We start from the raw sequence: 19,137 nt of genomic DNA on the forward strand, positions 1-19,137 counted from the left end.
ACATTCAGATGCATTTCTGTTCCTTAAACTCTGATTTCAATGAATGCAACACGGAGTTCATTATCTTGCCCAAGGTCACTTTGACATGCAGGCTGGAGAAGCCGGGGATTAAAACACAACCTTCCAACTGTTTTTTGGGTTTTTTTGCTTGTTTGTTTGTTTGTTTGTTTTTTGCCATATAAAAACATGCCATATATTATTTGAATTTGACAACAAGAAAGTGAGGAAGAAATCATCAATAATGAACAAATGTTTGTAATCTGATATACTGCATCAACAAAACTATCTTTATTGGTAGAATAGATACAAATACACAAAGAAGAAGTATTTTAATGACAAAAAGTAGAGAGAGATTTAGATTAAAACAACATTAATACCAGAAGAATGCTAAGCACAGAATTAAAGGAACACATCGATTCCAGGTGTACACATGCTGTTAAGCTTATCAACACCATCACAATAGCTGTCTTTGTATTTTAACTGTACACATTTGTCAGTTACATCAGCTTGAAAGGATTTTCCCGTGTCAACAATTCAATTCAATCCAATTTTATTCATATAGTGCCAAAGCACAACAACAGTTGCCTCAAGGCACTTTGCATTGTAAGGTAAAGACCTTGCAATAGTACAAAGAAAACATTTCTGAATCATAATATTTGACTTTCTTTTTATGATTTAAAGACCTTTACACTGAATCTCTGGATATTTACACAAACCAATCAATGCACAGTAAACTCAAAATAGTATTTTTCATTGTACACTTATTAATTTTAAGAGGTTTTCACATGAGGGCTATTTAGACTGTTTGAAAAATCCAAAGCAGTCCCTGAAGAGTTATTTTTACACAAATATATAGCAGAAACACGAACAACTGAGTCTGGTTGAATTATTATGAACAAATGTAGATTAAAACAGTCTCCAGTGACACTGATGGTACAATAACCTGCTGCTTTAAGAAAGAGATGCCTTGACTCGAGACTTAAGCGGGTTCCAAAAGGGCATTAGCTTCCTTAATCATGTTGTTTTCTCGATGTCACTCAAAGTCATTCACTGAATATAGTTTCATTGTTGACTCAGCAGAAGGCCTTGAGGTATCCGGCTTTTAAATTCCCAGTCTTTCACTGTTTTTTAAATTTGTTAAAAATGATCGCATTTGATCCCATCAGTGTCAATAATCTATTATCAGAGACAATTAAACACTTCTGTAGTCTGTATAAAGTGGGCAGCATGGTGACGAGGTGGTTAGCGAGAAGGTTCGACGTGCAATTAGTGGGGTTAGGTGAACTGGTGATTCTAAACTGGCCCTAGTTGTCTCTCTGTGTCAGTGCTACGTCAGACTGGTGACCTATCTGCTAGGAAAGGCTCCAGCTACCCCCATGACCTTTTGCCTGCACTATCAATTTGGAAGAAAACTAAAAGGTAAAAGAAAATAGACAGTAAATTAATACTACAGAACTTATACATAAAGCATATTTTTAATAAAATAAATGGTTATTTTGTTATTTTACTGCCATTTTTCTCCGTTTTTTATGTAGCTGTGGCTCTTTCTTTCTTTTTGTGTATGAAAATCTTCTGACTATTATGCAAAGGCCTCCTTTGTTGCCCACAGATAGCCTAAAATAACATAATGTTCAAGTTTTCTTAACCACAGCATTTTCAAAATACAGTATTTCCATCTGACAGATATTCATGAGACACATGAATAAATGCACATTTCGAAGCATTAAGATGAGCGTCCACTGTGCCTGTGGCATTTTCACTCTGTTACTTCTGCCCTACACTTCTGCCCACTCTGTTGCTCCAGCCTCCTTGTGTAACTGCAGGTGCTGCATGAAATCATCCAGGATCTGCTGGGCTGACACAGAGTTCACATCATCAGTGTCCTGCTCCAAAAGAGTTACCTTTAACTCTTCCTTCCCGGCCCAGTTATCACTAGCTACATGGCCCTGCCTGAGGTCTGGAAGGGTGTCAGCATGATTAGTGGCCAAAGAGGACTGCTGTTGGCTTTGGGGGTAGATAGGCTGTGGCCTGGCAGCATAACTGGCACCCATTTTCTTATAGATAGCAGTGCTGATCTCAGCCACAGAGAAAGGCAGGCTGTGGCTCGGCTCATGCTGACCCGAGAGGCCGCACTCATTTCCTGTTGCTGGTACACTCTGTTTAAAGGGTGTGAAAGCTGTGACCCTCTGTGGACCTGCCTCTGGTTTAGTCAGCCAATCATGTGCTGCTTTGTCTGCTTTAGGAGGGTGGGGCTGGCCATCTGTTTGCTGAGAGGTGGCAGAATGGCTGTTTGCAGCAGAGGTTGTGAGAAACTTCTGTACAGCCTCAGCGGAATCAAAATGCTTCTCCAGTAGTTCCTTTATCAAGCATGGCACCTAAATTTAAGAAAAAATATGTATAAGTAAACATTACTCTTTACATTTCAAGATTTGAATGCATCTGCTTTCAAATCTAATTCTGTTGCTTTAGTAACTTTGAAATATTTGCTTCATAAACAGCATCACCTGAGTGCTTCATCATAGTCTCTGGCGCAACATAGCATCTTTCATTGGTTGCTATGCGTTATTTAGCATATTTCAAGGAACATTTAGCTGATTATGCATGTGCAAGTTGATGGACAGCTATGCTTCAGTACTTTGTTTGCACTGACTGGAGATCCAGATGAGTAATGTCTCCTAATATGCTACAAAACACTACAGGGAAACACACAAATATTATAGATAACATGTTGTGCTGCCACTCTAAAAATACATTTATTAGTGTACAGTGGCATACACATGGCACTTTGCGTGTTTACAGTATATAAATCACACTCAGTATCATGAGTTCCTCAAATAGACGACAAACTATAATGTCAGTTGTACTTTTGCCTGAGTTGAAAAATTAGTTTTGATATTTAACTCTCTAAAGTTGAAGATCTCTTACATTTTATGTTATTTCTGGTTATAATGAAATGATAAACATTCAGTATGTCCATAGGTTTGTCTGTAGGCATTTCGCATGAATCTCAGGGCCTGAGGCCTACTGAGTAGAGAGAAGTGTGCACTGATGTCCACTAGATGTCAGTGTGCTTACATTAATGTTCTCCAGGGCTGCAATGGTCCTGTGGGCGTCTTCCAGCTCTGAGCTCAGGTTGGACACACGATTAAGCAAGTACTTCCTTTCACTGCTCAAGCTCTCGGACTGCAAATGCAAAAAATAAGGGATAACATGCATGAAAGTCAAACGATGCGTTTCATTTTATAGATTATTATAGATTTTTTATAAATCTCCAGTTTTCTCACCGCTATGTGCAGGTGCTCCCCCAGCAAGTTATTGGCCTGCTTGGTCCCAGTATGTGTTTGCAGAAGGCTTCAAAACAAGAAGGAAAATATGTCATTCATCTATTTTCTGCACTAATAGAATTAATCCAAAATCCTTAAATTTTATTTTTAACACAGTGCATAAAGGCCCATTGTTAAACGTATTGCCTGCACCACTGCAATCTTTGAGTCAAGTCAATGGCAGCTGTTTGTCAAGACAAATGTCAACAACAAACTCTCCTAATAAACTTACAACAACTGACGCACAACTCGTGTGCAGCGTGAGGCGACCATTCACTCCAGCTGCAGCAGTCTGCTGAAGAATGTTTGTTATGTGCCTGACTGCCAGCAGCAGTTGTTTGGTTATAAATATGGGCCTAACAGTATCTGGGTGAGTGTGAAGACGCAGTTTATATGTCACTGAATTTCCACCCACGCAAGGAGGAGATCTGTGGCCTATGCTGTTCATCCAGAATGTTCCACTGATCAATAAATCTATAGGAAGTATTAAGTAAAGCCAGAGATTGAGTTCATTCAATAGTGGCTCTGGAATCAATATGTGTGCACACGCCCTCTTGTAGAGGCAAGCTCAGTATTTATTTATGGACATGAGTCAGAGAGTTTAAGCAATGCACAGCCATCATGTGTGTTTTGAATTCTGTTTAGCCTAACCTTTTGTATTTCTCCTTGACATGACTGAGCTCGTCTCTGGTCCTCTGCAGCTCTGCCTCCAAGCTCTCAATGCAAACCACTGTCTGCAGCAAGTTCTGGTGGAGATCGGCATTCTCCTCCAGCAGTGCCCTGAACACAGAGGAAGGATTAGAAATAGAGGGTCAGCATATGTTAATAATGAAGGTTATTTTGACTTTCAAAATTTAGGATTTAAGGAGGATTTAAAGTCCAGAATTTGCTGAGTGAATTATTCGGGATGTGTCAATTGTGCTTTTTAAATGAAATGTCAAAGATTTTAACATTATTAAGGTAAAAATAAATAAATAATCATCAACACAACGGTGACAGGTATTACTGCTGATATGACAATTAGGGTTTAGTTTTAAAAGTAGTTCTAAAAGGTATTCACAAAGGTTGTTAAATGTTGGTTTCCCTGGCACATAAACATACTATTGACGACATATAGTTATGTAAAAAGGTTTCATAATGACACTTCATCCCGTTTTAACAGGAATGTGTGTGTGTGGGGGGGGGGGGGGGGGGGGGGGAGCCCATTAGTGTGATCAATAAGCACTGATCCATAACCGGATAAAGAGAGACAACCGAACGAGCCAGAGAGAAAGGTGTGGAGATCTGCAGTCAAACATGACATGTGCAGAGAGAGATTATATAAATACAGACACTTACTGAAGATGGTCAGCCTCACACAGCACATCCTAAAAAAGGAATAGAACAAGTTTAAGGAGGAGGTGGCTGAGATCAGGCTGTAGATTCTCTGTAGACACAGGTATTTTTGTTTTGTACTGCAGAGTGTGTTAGTTTTTCCTTATTGTAATCTTTGTTGAATTCATAATTAAGTTTAAAATCCTTCTCCTCAAATACAAAATCTTGAATAATCAGGTCCTGTCAAATCTTAAAGACCTCATAGTACCCTATTATCCTGAGAGAGCTTACTTGTAGGTCCTAAAGTTTTCATAAGTAGAATGGGAGCAAGGCCTTCAGCTATCAGTCCCTTCTATTATAGAACTAGCTTTCAGATCAGGTGATCCTGAACCCTCACTTAGTTATGCTGCTATAGGGTTATGTTCCTGAGGGCTTCCCATAATGCATTGAGCATTTCTTCTTCACGCATTTCTTTTCACTCTCAGTATTGTTTATACACTGCTTCTGCATTTAATCATTAGCAATTATTAAAACTCTCTCCTATAGTTTACCTTTTGTCCTGGATCTCTCTGCTCGCTTCTTTTCCCCTAAACCCCAACCACTCACAGCAGAGGCTGTCCCTCCCTGAGCCTAGCTCTTCCAGAGGTTTCTTCCCGTTAAAATTGTGCTTTTTGTTTGTCACCATCACCAAGTGCTTGCTCAAAAAGGGCTGTGTGATTAATGAGGTTTCTTTGTAATATTGCAGGCTCTTTGCCTTACATTATAAAGCAGGTGACTTGAGGTGAGGTGACTGTTGTTGTGAATTGGAGCTACATATTAAAACTGCACTAAATTGAGCAATATGAGTGGTATTTCTCAGGGACAGGGTCCAAGATGTTTACAACATTTCATTGATAAAATACACGAATGCAAATATTTGACATACAGTTACATAAACATGCCAGTCTCAACAAACATATGAACTGGTACTACAGGGCAGTTTTCTACTCTAACCCTCATTCCCCAACCGCTCGTAGCAGATGGCTGCCCTTCCCTGAATCTGGTTCTGCTGGAAGTTCCTTGTTGTTACAGGGGAGTTTTTCCTTCCCACTGCCACCAAGTGTTTGTTCATATCTGATTGTGGGGGTTTTCTCTCCATTAATGTGGGGTTTTTACCTTACAATATAAAGCATTGTGAGGCAACTATTGCTGTGATTTTCTGCTATGTAAATAAAACTGAATTAAAATTATATTGACTGCATTCCTCATTTAATCTTTTTAATGCTCAAATGCTTTGATATAAATTCAAACTCTAGTGAATACATGAGGTGCAAATCATAGACACTTTGACATGCAGTTTGGAAGAGCTGGGGATCAGACCAACAACGTTCAAATTAGTAGACAACCTGCTGTACCTCCTGAGCCACAGCCACCCTTTTGTATGCAATAGTGCATCCTCGGGCACCTATAGACTATAGGTGCATTTTGTATATTTTCACTTTATTTTAATTGGTTTTGTATGTTGTATAAATTCAAATTGTTATTTCAAGGTTCAAGGTTCAAGGTTCTTTATTTGTCACATGCATAGTTATACAAGTATAACACACAGTGAAATGTAGCCTGACACGCTCCTCGACATGTGCAAAAAGTGGGGGGGGTGTAGAGGAAGAACATTATATATATATATATATATATATATATATATATATATATATATATATATATATATATATATATATATATATATATATATACACATATAGTATATACACTGGGTGAATGTGCAGTAGTAGCAGTTGATTATTTTTAGAGTGTTTTTAGTTAGTTAGATATAATAATGTTTTTTGTAGCAGACTCCTTAGTCTGTAAAATATGCAGTGTGATTCAAACATTTCTTGTTTTGTAATCCAACACATTCAATGTAAAATGAAACTTGAAGGTGTGGAACAGCTTTCAGCTTCAGTTTCCAAATATGAAAACTCCCCAAGCACCTTGTCGGAAAACCAGAACTTCACCCGCATTGTTTCATTTGAATTCCAATTGGCTGGATGAGGTCACATCACTTTCCAAAAACAACATAATTTCTATAACTATTCTTTACTATTTATATTCATAGGTGCTGGAGCCCGGCACGGGCTATATACCCGGGTTGGGTCACCATTTCATTACTGAGGACAGCTCAATAATAAACTATTGAGCTGTGGTAGACCTGTGCCAGAAACATAATCGATTTGTTCTGTGAGGCTAAACCAGGATGTTCCCCTTTGTACACGTACGTATATGTGGATTCAATAAAACAAATAAACCAAATGAGACCAGAATCTATACTGTTACAGCATGGAAAAAGGCAAAATTATGCAAGGCTCTGTGTGTGTGTCTGTGTGTGTCTATTAAGAACGACTGGATTCTACCTTCTGTATTACTCACACATTTTCCCATGAGGGAACTATGCAGATTTGTCTTTGTGATTGTATGTAGTTACGTCCCTTCAGGTCACAGAGCAAACAAAGAATCGAAACTGATATATCAAGGAGTGTCAAATGAATTTTCCCCTAAAAGCACTCAACGTCATTTGCTGCAATGCTGGAGAATGACTCAGCTTGCAATGCGCAGTGCTTGACACCATCCCACACGCCCTGTGACTCAGCAACAGTGCCTCATTCTGCAACATTCTGTTCTTTTAATACAGATATCATTGATTTGATGCAGTGTAATGTGCGTCACACTTTGTTCTTCAGCAGCCCATCAAAAAAGACATGATTAATAATAAAAAAGAAAATAATTTTAGTATTATATATTTATATAATGCTAAATAGAAAGGTGCTGGCTTTCTAACTAGAGCTTTGGCTCATTAGGACCCTTATATCTTATCATTTGATTCACAAATCCATCCACTGAAGACCACTGGCTTCTCCATCACATTGTTCATGATGGATCTTACTAGTTATACTAGTTAACTTTAACTTCAAAATGAAAACACATACACATAGCAATGGTATTAGCAGGGTATAATATTTTAAAGGTGGTGAATAACAGCTCATGATTGATTTGACTCTCTCTAAACTAATTTGTTTGTTGTCATTTTAGTGTATCAGCTTAAAGTGGACTTACCCTGTGCTGCTGAGAGTGCCCAGCATGTTGTGGCTGATGTCGACCACTCTGATCTGAGCTGTGGCTGGTAGCTGTGGAGGCTGTGTCCCTGGCCCTGGATGAATCTGATTTTGTGGATGAAGACTCAGATCCGACCCCTGCCTCTGCACCTTGGGCTGAAGTTGGAGGCGAGTTGCTCGGTTCTTGGTGACCAGAGTCTAGATAGGACTGTTGGTGGAAGTGCTGGTTATGTGGATGCTGGCTATGCTGCTGTTTTTGGTGGTGGTGGTGGTGGTGGTAGTGGAGTTGTTTGGACTGACTGGTTTCAGGGCTGGTGCTAGTTTCATCGGTGAGGTGAGGGCCACCTCTGCCAAATCTGTCTCCTGATGTAGGCCTCCTGTCCTTACGGTTGCTTCCGTGCTGTGGGCTTTGGCTGGCAGAGTGCGGGTGGTGACGAGGCGGTGGGCTACCGTGGTGGTTCCTCATGGCACATGAAATCAGTTTGTCAGGATTGGAGCAGTCTGAGTGTTTTCGAGAACTACTAAAAGGTGCTTTCTCCTGTCTGCTGGCCAGTTTGGGATGCTGACCCGTCTTCTCCTCTGGGGCTTTTCTGTTTTTTTTTGGTGGGAGCTGAGGCTTAACTGGGTTAGATGTGGGGGCTGAGGCAGATGTTTTTGCAGGAGTTTTATTATTATTAACACCCAAGCTGGTGAGATACGATGGACTTATAATGCTCTTTGTAATCTCATCTAGAAACGCAGAGAACTGTAATTTCTCCTGCAGAAAATTGGCCCTGGCTTGCTCTGTATTAGCTTGAGTAATTTCTTTACCCTTCTGCCCAGGACGTTGTTCTTTAGCAACTCTTGGGGACAACACCTCCATTGATTTAGTCTTACGAATGTCAGTATCAGTCTCCTTCTTCTTGAGGATCCCTTTGCTGGGTAGCTGGTTTGAAGATACTGCTCTCTTGGGGGCACCGGAGACCCCTAAAAGAATGTTTTCCTCACTGAAAGCCAGACATCGGTTCAAACTAGCTGACTTATACAAAGGCCCATAGTTATTTTGCTTAGATTGTTCTCTTCCACCACTATCATTACTCTGAAAAAAGGTTTCATCGCTTCGACTGTGACCTCTGTCAAGAGCAGAAAAGCCAGTGTTCCCTCTTTGCTGTGAGCTTTCATGAAGCAGCTTGCCTTTTTTGCTGTGTTTGACGGTAGCGAAGACAATGGGCTCACTGCATTCATCTTCCCGGAAACCTATGCGCACATCTGGGATATTGGAGCAGGACAGAGAATGCTGTGGGCGCTCAGCATGGGAAAGAGTGAAAGGATCATTTGCGCTTGACTCTGTGTACCAGGAGGAAGAGGATGAGGATGAGAGGGAAGAAGAGGAAGCCCTTGAGAGAGTTACAGGGGTGTCATGGTCGTAAATGATCTCATCCTCTTCACTGTGGTGAAACTGACGGCGATAGTGAGCATCGTGGCGAGGGCTTTCATGGAGATAGTGACTGTGCTGATGGTGGCGAGGCTGTCCTCGGCTGTCATCTGTGTTCCTGTCAGTGTCATCAAACTTTGAGTACCTTCAAAACAGGGAAATTGTGTAAACTGACCATGTAAAAAGGAACTGTGCTTAGTATATTTTGTCTAAGGCTGCAGATGTTCGAGCTCAATAAACTTGCAGATTTAATCTTGCAAATAAATTTAGACTAAAACACAATTAGATATGTGTGGAAAAAGCCATCCTACCTGTGTGACTGAGTGTCTTGGCTATGGTGAAGGTGATGGTGGCGATGATGGTGGATTTTCCGTGGCTTGAGCTCATCCAGCTCAGCTGGGCTCTGAACCGGTTTAAAATACTTCTCCATGACCTCTCGCTTTCCTGGTGGTAGTCTGTCGATGGGGTCCTGGTTGGGATGACTGCACTGGTGGCGCTGAGGGTGATCCGTGTTGGTACTCTGCTCTTTTTCCTCTGTAAAGCTACAACTTATCTCTCGATGTCAGTTACAAAGAACAATCTTACTGATGAATGCAATCATTCTGAAGATGAAAAATTACCAAAGCATGCAAATTAATTTCTAATCTAGCTAAAATGAAGTTCAGTCCTTAAAAGTCTCTTTAGTAATTATATCTTCTGTTAAAGGACTTGCATGACTATGTTTGTCTTCCTCAGGGTCTGGCTGCAGACTAATGGAATCATGGCTTGTGTGCAGGACTGTATGAATTCCTAGGTGGTGTTTTGACTTTGCATCACTTCTGATGTGCTAACAGCTGGGTGCTCATTGAACAAACTGAAAGAGCATGACCTTTGTCCTCATTCACAGACAAATGAATCAAACCCTGTGGAACACAATCTATAACTGGGCTCATTTAAACCGCCAGTTTTTGTTCTTTTTTCTGCTTTTTTGCAGAATGGGATTTGTCCATATGTTTGTTCTGCCCTGTGGGCCAATTTCAGGCATCTATCCTATTACAAAGTACCAATATTTATTATTACTTTGTTTTCACTATCATTCTTTTTATAAATATACAAAAAGCACATCTAAGGGTTAGATATCTAAGCTACTGAACTGCACAATGCTACCTCATTGATTTTAAGAGGTTTCCTGCAACCTTTCCACTGACTCCTTTGTAATTACATTCTCTAGGGATGAGCGGTATTGCAGGAAGTAGTGAGCAATTAGAAATTGTATCACACTATTTTTTATTGTGGCAGGCATCCACTTTAATTACTGTTGGTAATTTGGTTTGCTGTGTGTGACTGATGGGTTTTTCATCATCAGCTGCATTCCCCTTTATGTTCCTGTTCTTTATACAAAAGCTTGTTATTTGATTTTGTACAAACTCTGTTTCATCAAGATCAATATTGTGATCTAAAATGACACTGTTAGTTGAGGACTGACTCTGCTCATTATAAAAATTTCACAGCTCATCCTCTAACACCCATATAACCTCCATTTCCACTGGCTTTCTGTTTATTTCCACAGTTTATTCTTCTGGGAGGGTCAGTCAAGTTAATCACATCAAGGTCCCGATCACCCTTTGGAAAAGCTTTGTTTTTCTTGATTATCACTTGAATGATAATGCAGGGGTTTTCAAATCGCTGCATTGCATTGACTGCACCCTTTGTAGCAACTCTGAAAGAGATCAATTCATTCGGATTCGGGAGGGGGCCTGAAAGTAGCCAGAGGACAGCTCCCCACTCTGGATTGTTGCTGATCAGTGGCTTGCCATCATAATAAACATAGTTGCTTAAGGGAAGTTGCCCAGACTTGATATAGCATTGATATAGTCAATGCTAAAAAGCAGTCCTGTTAATGTAAACACGTGTGAGGAATATGGTGATCCCATTGTTATCCGAGGTACGTGACTAACTGCACGCACCCTCTGCTGGTAAACATCGGGAACTACTGCTTGGATCTAGTAATTTTCCACCTTTCCTCCAGCAACACATTTTAAGGCTCTGGTTGTTTCTAGACGTTTCTGGATTTATCGCGTACACTTTTCAGCCTATAATAACATTAATGTCTGAATTAAAAATCAAGTTTAACATCGTACAAACTATGACGTGGAAATTCATGAACTGTGAAAGCACACTATACATTTGATTTAAAAAAAAAAAAGACTGTAAACACCATCAGCTTTTTACAGTAGCTTCTAAATCTTACACAAAAAGAAAACCTTTATTGTACATTGGACATCGAAGTTAAAGGAGATGAGCTAGCTGTTTTCTTTTGTTATTCAATCAAAAAAAACAGCATGTCACTGCAGTAAAAAGCAAGTAGATCCGACAACTCCGCTACGTTCTAGTTTGATCCGGTTTGCGGGGCCTTGTTACAGCTAAAAAAAATATTAGTCCGCGCACCATTTCCCGTGACGTCAGCTGTTGTGACCGTTAGTTTTTAGTAGGATTATTAAAAAGGTTAATTTTTTGTTACAGTATACCTCGCTGTTTTGTCACTCGTGTGTTGGCAAATGGTGAAATTAAGTTTAAATTAACCAGAAACACCCAAACAACGTGTTATTTGCAACGATTATTAGAAGGCTTCTAAGAATAGAAATCTGAATTATTTGTGCCTCATTACCGAATTCAACAGTACTGCGTTTATTCACGGACACTGGTTCGTGTGTTATTTTCAATCTAAAGCTAAAATAAACAAATACATGGGTTTGTTTTTGTTTAAAAAAGGGGACTACTTAAGCGGATGAGTACCACATTTTCTTGTAGCCGTATCACTATAACAATATAAATAGCGCTGGTGACGCTGTTGCAACTTACACCGCGCTGACGCTTTTCCGTCTTGTGGTTGGGCGTTGCAGGTTGACCGTATCTTGTTTTTTCCTTTTTTGATCTTTTTAAGTTCGGGTTTTATTTTCGAAGCTGTATAGCCTTGCTCTATCTAGTCTAATGTTTGCGACAAGTTTAATTTTAGCGTCTTGAGCATTATTGATCATTATTTTAATGCAAGTACTTTAAATCTCTAGATGTAACGTGTTTTCGGTTTGTTAAACGCTTTTTAGTACTGCTTTATTGCAAATGATTAAGATTGTAGAAGATAAACACAAATTCTACTTAGTCAGATCAAAGGCCTGATTCTTGTTTTTTTGCCGAGGGCTGTTGAGCTAACGCTAGGCTTAGCCAGCCAAATGTATAAATTTGTGCTAGCATTGTCAGTTATTCCGCAACAGTTGTTTTTTTTTTAGCTGTCATGTTTAGCGTTTGTCTAGCGGTTATCTTGCTTTTTAAAAATATATTCCAAGTAACCATTTTTGGTCATACTAACAGCAGTTGGCTCGAGATGGGAGCTGTAACGTAGAAACGTGTAAACGTCGTCTATTGGCTAATTCAATTAACGTCATGACGTAAGTAGACGGCAGTGGAAAAGGGAGTGGTCAGACTGACGGCCATTATCAGCCTTCACGTAGTGCTTTTCGAGAAGGTGTAGAAAGCTTTTAGCAACAAAATGGCAGAGGAACATTTTTCATACTTTTGAAATTAATAAGGCAGTGAAGTTAAGTGCCTTATTAGGTTCCTAAAGAGTACTGACTTTGCAATGTGGTCTCTAAGATTAGATCACAATGTAACTACAGTTGACGGAGTCTGTTAAATATTCGAAAATTCGTTTTTATTCCGAAGAAAGAAAATAAGGATGTCTTGTGATCAGACGCAGATTATGAGAAGTGCTAGTAATTGTATTTAAAACGGAGGGTTTATGTAAGCTCGGAGGTGCTATCGAACTACGATAGACTAGACCAGCCTGTGTTTATTTAAAAAAAAAAAAAGCATCAGGAACAGATTAAGTAACAACAGCGTCAAAGAAGCAATGAAGACGTTTTTATTTTTGTTTGATAGCTGTTACTTGGATGAGGTCCTTACCTCTGTCTTTTCACTCTTATCCCATTGATCGGGGAAGCATTTTGCAATGCGAAGTTTTTTATTTAATTTTTTTTAATCGACATTTTTGCTCAGTTTCCATCAGTCATTAGACTTGAAGTTTCAAGCTATCAATTCTGCATTCAAAGAAAGAAGATAGCATAAGTCAAGTAATGCTGAAGAATGGAAGCTTATCTTAGAGCTCTAGTAGTAGCTCAAGCAATATCAAGTTCAGATTTATGGACTTCTTGAGAAGAAATTAAAAAAAAAAAAAAAAAAAAAAGGTTCATCACTTAGGGAAGACAGAAGATTTTTTTTTCTTGGGGGGGGGGAGATGGACTGAGTTATCACGGGGAGGAATGGACTTAGTTATTAGATGAAGATTGAAGGACTGCTTGGAGCGAGGTCGCGGGACACGGGGAGGACCACAGAGGAGCCAGCCAGGCAGGACAGGACCAGAGGGCGTGGGAGTACCAGTGTGGAGCCAGGCAGGACAGGACCAGAGGGCGTGGGAGGACCAGTGTGGAGCCAGGCAGGACAGGACCAGAGGGGCGTGGAGGGGAGGAGCAGAGGGGGCCAAGAGAGCAGGAAGCATCAGGAGCTGTCGGCCAGTGTGTACGCCAGAGGGAGCCAGAAACGCAGGGCAGTGTAGAAGCGCAGTGACCAGCCCCGATGCCGATCCAGTGCTGAGAGGGTGGGACAAGGGCGTGCAGACTTCTAGCGTCACAAGTTTAAAGCGGGGCTTTGGTTTGTATACTGGGTAGAGGTATTTCTGTAACACTCAGTATTTGGTTTTTGTACTTTCCAGAAACATCTGTTGTCGAACAACTTCTCGCACAGCTCTCTCTTCCTCTTTTCAGGCAAGCCGTGTAAAGTGTTTTGTACCGTGGTCACCCCTCCTGTTGTGCGCTGAAATGTGTGGTGGTGTCTGCTGTGATGAATGCCTTGGTAGTGTGCTGACGAGGAGCGTCTTAATGGACTTCTCTACCCCCCTGCGATCACAAGTAGTTTCCACAAGCGGAGGGAGAGGCAGTCCTTTTGTTGTTCGATAGGTCCTCCCCCAGAGAAGTTTTCTGCATTGGAGTGTGAAAGTGGATGGTCTCCCATACGGCCAATTGTGTATTCGGCAACTCTTCGGTACTTCAGCTGCGCCTCTTTGGTACAGATCAGCTACATCTACCTCTTAAACCCAAGCTGTGAGTTAATGCATGGAATGTACATGTGGGTGTAACTATCCTGTACATTAACTCATCATTACATTTCATAAGTATACAGTAATGACTTCACTCAAAAGGGAATTTGCATTGAAATGGTAGTTGATCCTGGTGGGTAAATATTTTTGGCTTAAGGGGAGGGGTGGGATGGGGGGTTGTTAAAACTTGTTTGGAGTCTTTCTTTTTACAGGCCTGGCCCCCTAACGCGATCATCGACAGAATCCCCCCCCTTTCTAGCTGCTTGGTACAAGTTGAGCTCATCCTATATACAGTAGTGATATGGATCGAGATCATGCGCATCCACTGTGCTTAAACGAGATATAGAAAGGTATTTGGTGTTCACTGACTCAATTAGTTTTCCTCTCACTTTTATTTGGAATATGTTGTAAATGGGCTTCCATGAATTTTTTTTTTTTTTTGGGAGGGGTGGGTTGTGGGGCGTTAATCCGTCTCTTCCTAGACTTCACAGCTCCACATTGCCCAGTGCACATGGCTTGAATAGGAAACATCCAGGCGCAAGCAACAAGATTCAACTGGACACTTAACAACGCAAGATAGCAACCTCAAAAGTAGTCTTCTGATGTAGTGAAGCTCCTTTCCCCCAGGGAGAGTGCGGTAATACTTCTCCTTACTAGAAGTCATTGTAATTCTGTACAGGCTTTACGTTGCTTTGTGGGTTGGGAGGGGGCTGTGTATTTTTTTTGACTCTTACAGATTAACTTTTAAGGCCCATCCTTCAAAAAGCTACGTCCAAGTCCATGCCTACAGTTAAGGAAGGAGTCCCTCATACTCAGGCCTGTGGTATTTTAAATGTTTCTTATGGCAAATGGCTTCAATCTTTTGTGAATTGTATTTGTAGTCTTAAAGTTGGGCTTGTTAAAGCAGTTGCTGTAATCCCAGTAGTGTCTTGTAGTTTTCTACAATGTTACTTTAATGCCAGTGTTGTAGTTTTCTACCATATTGTATTAGGGCAGGGGTGTTGTGGGGAGAGGCTTTTCTTTGCATTTTTTCAGTGTGCTGTGTCCTGTGTGCTTTCAATACCCAAGACCATCAGGAACTCCTAACTCATTGTATGTACAAGTTTCCTTGCGCATCGAGCATCACGTAAGGTGGCTAAATGTGATCATTTACTTTAACATTCATTATTTGGCTAATTGCCTTCATTGCAATTCCTTTGCAATTAGTTACTTTGCTTTGTATCGCCAATACAATGAGTGAACTATCTGTAAAGGATTTTCTTACTGCATAATAAATGCATAGCTTGTTGTGATTGAATACAGTTTTGGTATGCATTTGTTCTTTTTGGGGGGGCTTGTGTGGGGGAGCTTTTCTTGTGCTTTTTCAGGTATGACTAAAGCTTGGAGCTTTGTAGAGCACGGATGTGACCTGGGCTCGAATGACTTCTATTTCAAAGTGGAAAGTGAAGGCAGATAAGTTGAATCCATCAAATATTGATGTCGAAAAACAGAAAATTCTCAGCCCTATAGGGGTCACTTATCTTGACTGGACTTGCGTGTCCTCATTCTTGAAATGAAAGCAACTTGCTATACTTGACAGTAGAAATAGCACTGCTGTGCTTTCTTAACAAGTCACTTGTAATAACGGGAAGATTTGATGGACCTTCATTGATTCTGACATTATCTGCAGTAAAGCATTTGGGTAAGGATAACAATAGTCAGTTCTACGATACTGTGGGGAGGGGTATAGGGGTGTTTCTTTTCTGCCTCTTTGCTCTTACAGAACAATCCAAAGGAAGAAAGCAGTGTACCTAGGAGAACACAAGAATCACGCTGCGCTTTGAACTCCACCAACATGCAGTTTGAACAAAAGGAGTCAGGTTTTTGATGTTTACATATATTAGAGCATTTAGCCCTCAGCTGCTTGCCCTTGTGCAACTGTGCAAGTGGCAGGTTGGTCACCTTAGCAATCGCGCAACTGTGCGAAGTTTCAAAATTTAAGCAGCTGAGGAAAGCTGCGCATGGTGCGGCTTAATTTGGTCTGAAATGCAGCGCAAATGTGCTGCCTTAGTTTCTATTGTGTTGTGGTTGGGCGTATCCCTACACTTCTCTTCACAGAACTCACAGTGCAAGACTGGTTCAAGCACGAGTCAAGTCCTAACCCGGAGCATGTAGTAAGCTGTTGGCTTTACTTGTCAAAACTTCTGCAATGTTGTAGTTGACAAAATGACATCTTGGAACTGGCTTTATGTTAACCTCAAATCATCAGTAACAATGCTTTACTAGCTTATTCCTCTTTGGCCTTGGGGCCCTATTGCTTTGCATCTTACAACCATAAGATGAGTAGAACCCAAATCTTTTGAGTATTGTGTGGTGGGTGTGTTGTGTAGATCACTCTTTGTTTCAGATCATTCTCGTCTGTCCACTCCGATCTCGCCTGCCTCTGAATGCAAAGCCATCTGTGGAAGCTGTCAGCGATATGAGTGTGGCCCCTGAATGAAGTACCAATCCCCTGTGCGCTTGAGCTTAAATCTGAACCCCTGACGTCCTTCGCAGAAGCCCCCGCTCTCTGTGTTTGTGTGCCTTTTTCTTTCCCTTTGGTTTCTCAGGTCAAATTACCCCAAATTCTTAATTTTTCATCTGGGATGGCCTAACCTGTGATGGAACACTGAGAATCCAGTCACATTAAGATCAAGAGCTGCAAGCTTGTTTTCGCTAATACTGCATCACTTCAGTCTCGTGGGTGCTAAGTTAAGTAATTTCGGTTCCCTTGATTTTTCTTTAACATACCATGGCTTTAATGTGTAACTCAACATGTTGCATGCACATCAGCTATGCATAACATTTTATTTGTAAAACAATGTTCATAAAGTCGTTGTCAAACATTGCAGTAGTATTATGGTTAGGAGGGTCGGGGGGGGGCAAACACTCTTCTTTCTCCCTTTTTCAGATTTCTCATTCAGCTTAACTTGCTACTGAACCAGAGAACTTAAAGGTCTGCAGGGAGTCATTGGATCACTTGGTACTGCCAGCCTCTAGGGTTCATTTAATACATTGAAGAGCTGAGCATCAGAGGAAGAATAGCTGTGGTAAATGCTGCATCAGCTGTGGTAAACTACAACAATGTTGATAAATTCAATCTCCCATCATATTGGATGAGTCTTGGTACAAGTGTGGGGTTTGGGTGGGGGGGGGGGGCTTAAATTGTCTGTCTTTTTTCCCATTGCAGCCATAAAATTGGCAAGAAAGCCTTCACTGTCAGTTGACCCGCAACTCGTGCTGAATTGCAGAGGGGAAAATCGCTTTGACAAGGGATTCTGGTATCGTGGTTTTATTATGGCTAAACGGATTTCGTAGAATAATACACCAATACAGTGTCGCTGTGGGGAATTTTGGGGATTGGGGAAACCAGACGTCTCTCTGTTCTAGTTTCAGCCTCGTGACCAAGAGAATCCCCGTGGTGACAGCATAATTAGCATCCAGGTGTCGGGTTTTCTTTTCCTGGAAGAACAAACTGTTTTGTTCTTCCAGGTTTTGCTTTTGCCCTAACTAGCAAAAACAAAAAGCAAAAGACTCCGGTGATGGCACTCCTGACTCTGTCGGGACGGGGTTCAATTCCCTGCGGTGTCTTGCTTTTTTAAAATAAGCTTTGTGGGGCTGAAAGTATATTTAATAACACTTCAACTTTAAAATGGCTTCCATAAAAGGACAATGTCTGGGTCGGGAAAATATTTGTATGGAAATGATCAATAAAACTTTAAAACAATGTCTCTGTTTTTGTCTCTGTTCTATCGATAATTACATCAATATTCTGTAAATGACTTGATGAGGTGGGCATAATGCATAAAGATTACTTGACATTGTATTCCGGCTGTCCTGTGATGATTAGCAACAGCTTTATAAACCTCATTTTGCAGTCTGTGTCCTGGACACGACCCTTCTTGAGGTCCATGTCACATGATAACAAATGGAAGAGGTGAGGTCAGGAAAGAAGACCTGAGGGGAGCAGGCATCCAACAAAAGTCATCCTTGCTCTGGATCCTCTTTAGTACAGCAGCATAAAACAGTCCAGCTATTGCTGTATGTTTTGATCTCAGCTCTTCTATGAGATAACTATGCAGAGTATCATGAACAATAACAGCTAGCTCTAAAGTAGCATTTTGCTATACATGTATGTTATTTTTGGGGGAGGGGGGGGGTTGTGGTGTTTTGTTTTTTTAATGACACTGAAGAGCAGGATGTCTGATCAAGCTTAAAAGAACATGAATAAGGAAAACTTATTTGTAGACTTCAGCTATATGTTTTGTTGTGGGAAGTGTCACAACCTCATCAGGCAAATGGCAATAAAGGAAAGCGATGTCAAACCTTAAACAGTTTATTTAATTAGTTGGATATGTGGGAATGTTTCATACAATGCGCAAACAAAGAAGTTCATATTGTATTCTTGGGTATTGTATTACTTGTGGCCTGTGACAAAACCAGTAGATTCAATGTTTCTTTCATTGAATCTACCAAAAGTAACAGTTTGAGAGATATAAAATATTATTTTTGCATTAACAAGGTATTATTTTAGGTTGCATCAGTTTACCCTTCCTGTTAAAAAGGTGTTTTTCCTTCCCACCATTGTTCGTAGCGGGACATCTGAAGTTTATATATATTGTAGAGTCTCTACATTACGATATAACGTGTATTGAAGTGACTGTTTTTGTGAATTGGTTCGTATACATAAAATGTAGTTTAAGAAAAACAACTCACAATGGTGTGAATTGTGTGTATCTTTAAAATATTTTTGTAAAATGGACAAGTGGAGGACAAAAGAAGTAATCTCAAGCATAGAAACTATCCACATTAGATGAAGACTAAAGTCAAATTCTTAAGAAATAGGAAAAA

General features: G+C 40.5%; 1 protein-coding gene across 1 annotated transcript; it reads right to left on the minus strand.

Moving 5' to 3' along the window:
• Positions 1-266: 266 nt before the first annotated feature.
• On the minus strand, positions 267-15,610 carry LOC147337317 (uncharacterized). Its single transcript, XM_086303702.1, is given in 8 exon segments — positions 267-1,799; positions 1,801-2,375; positions 3,076-3,183; positions 3,285-3,351; positions 3,975-4,103; positions 4,662-4,690; positions 7,728-9,285; positions 9,452-15,610. Coding segments are annotated over 8 exon segments (2,628 nt in total). The 5' UTR covers positions 9,571-15,610; the 3' UTR covers positions 267-1,756.
• Positions 15,611-19,137: the final 3,527 nt, after the last annotated feature.

This window comes from Aulonocara sp. 'chitande type north' Nkhata Bay, linkage group LG2, assembly GCF_057382095.1.
Source record: "Aulonocara sp. 'chitande type north' Nkhata Bay isolate Kocher_YH1m ecotype deep benthic linkage group LG2, A_spYH_male_GT1.1, whole genome shotgun sequence".
Taxonomy (NCBI): Eukaryota; Metazoa; Chordata; class Actinopteri; order Cichliformes; family Cichlidae; genus Aulonocara; species Aulonocara sp. 'chitande type north' Nkhata Bay.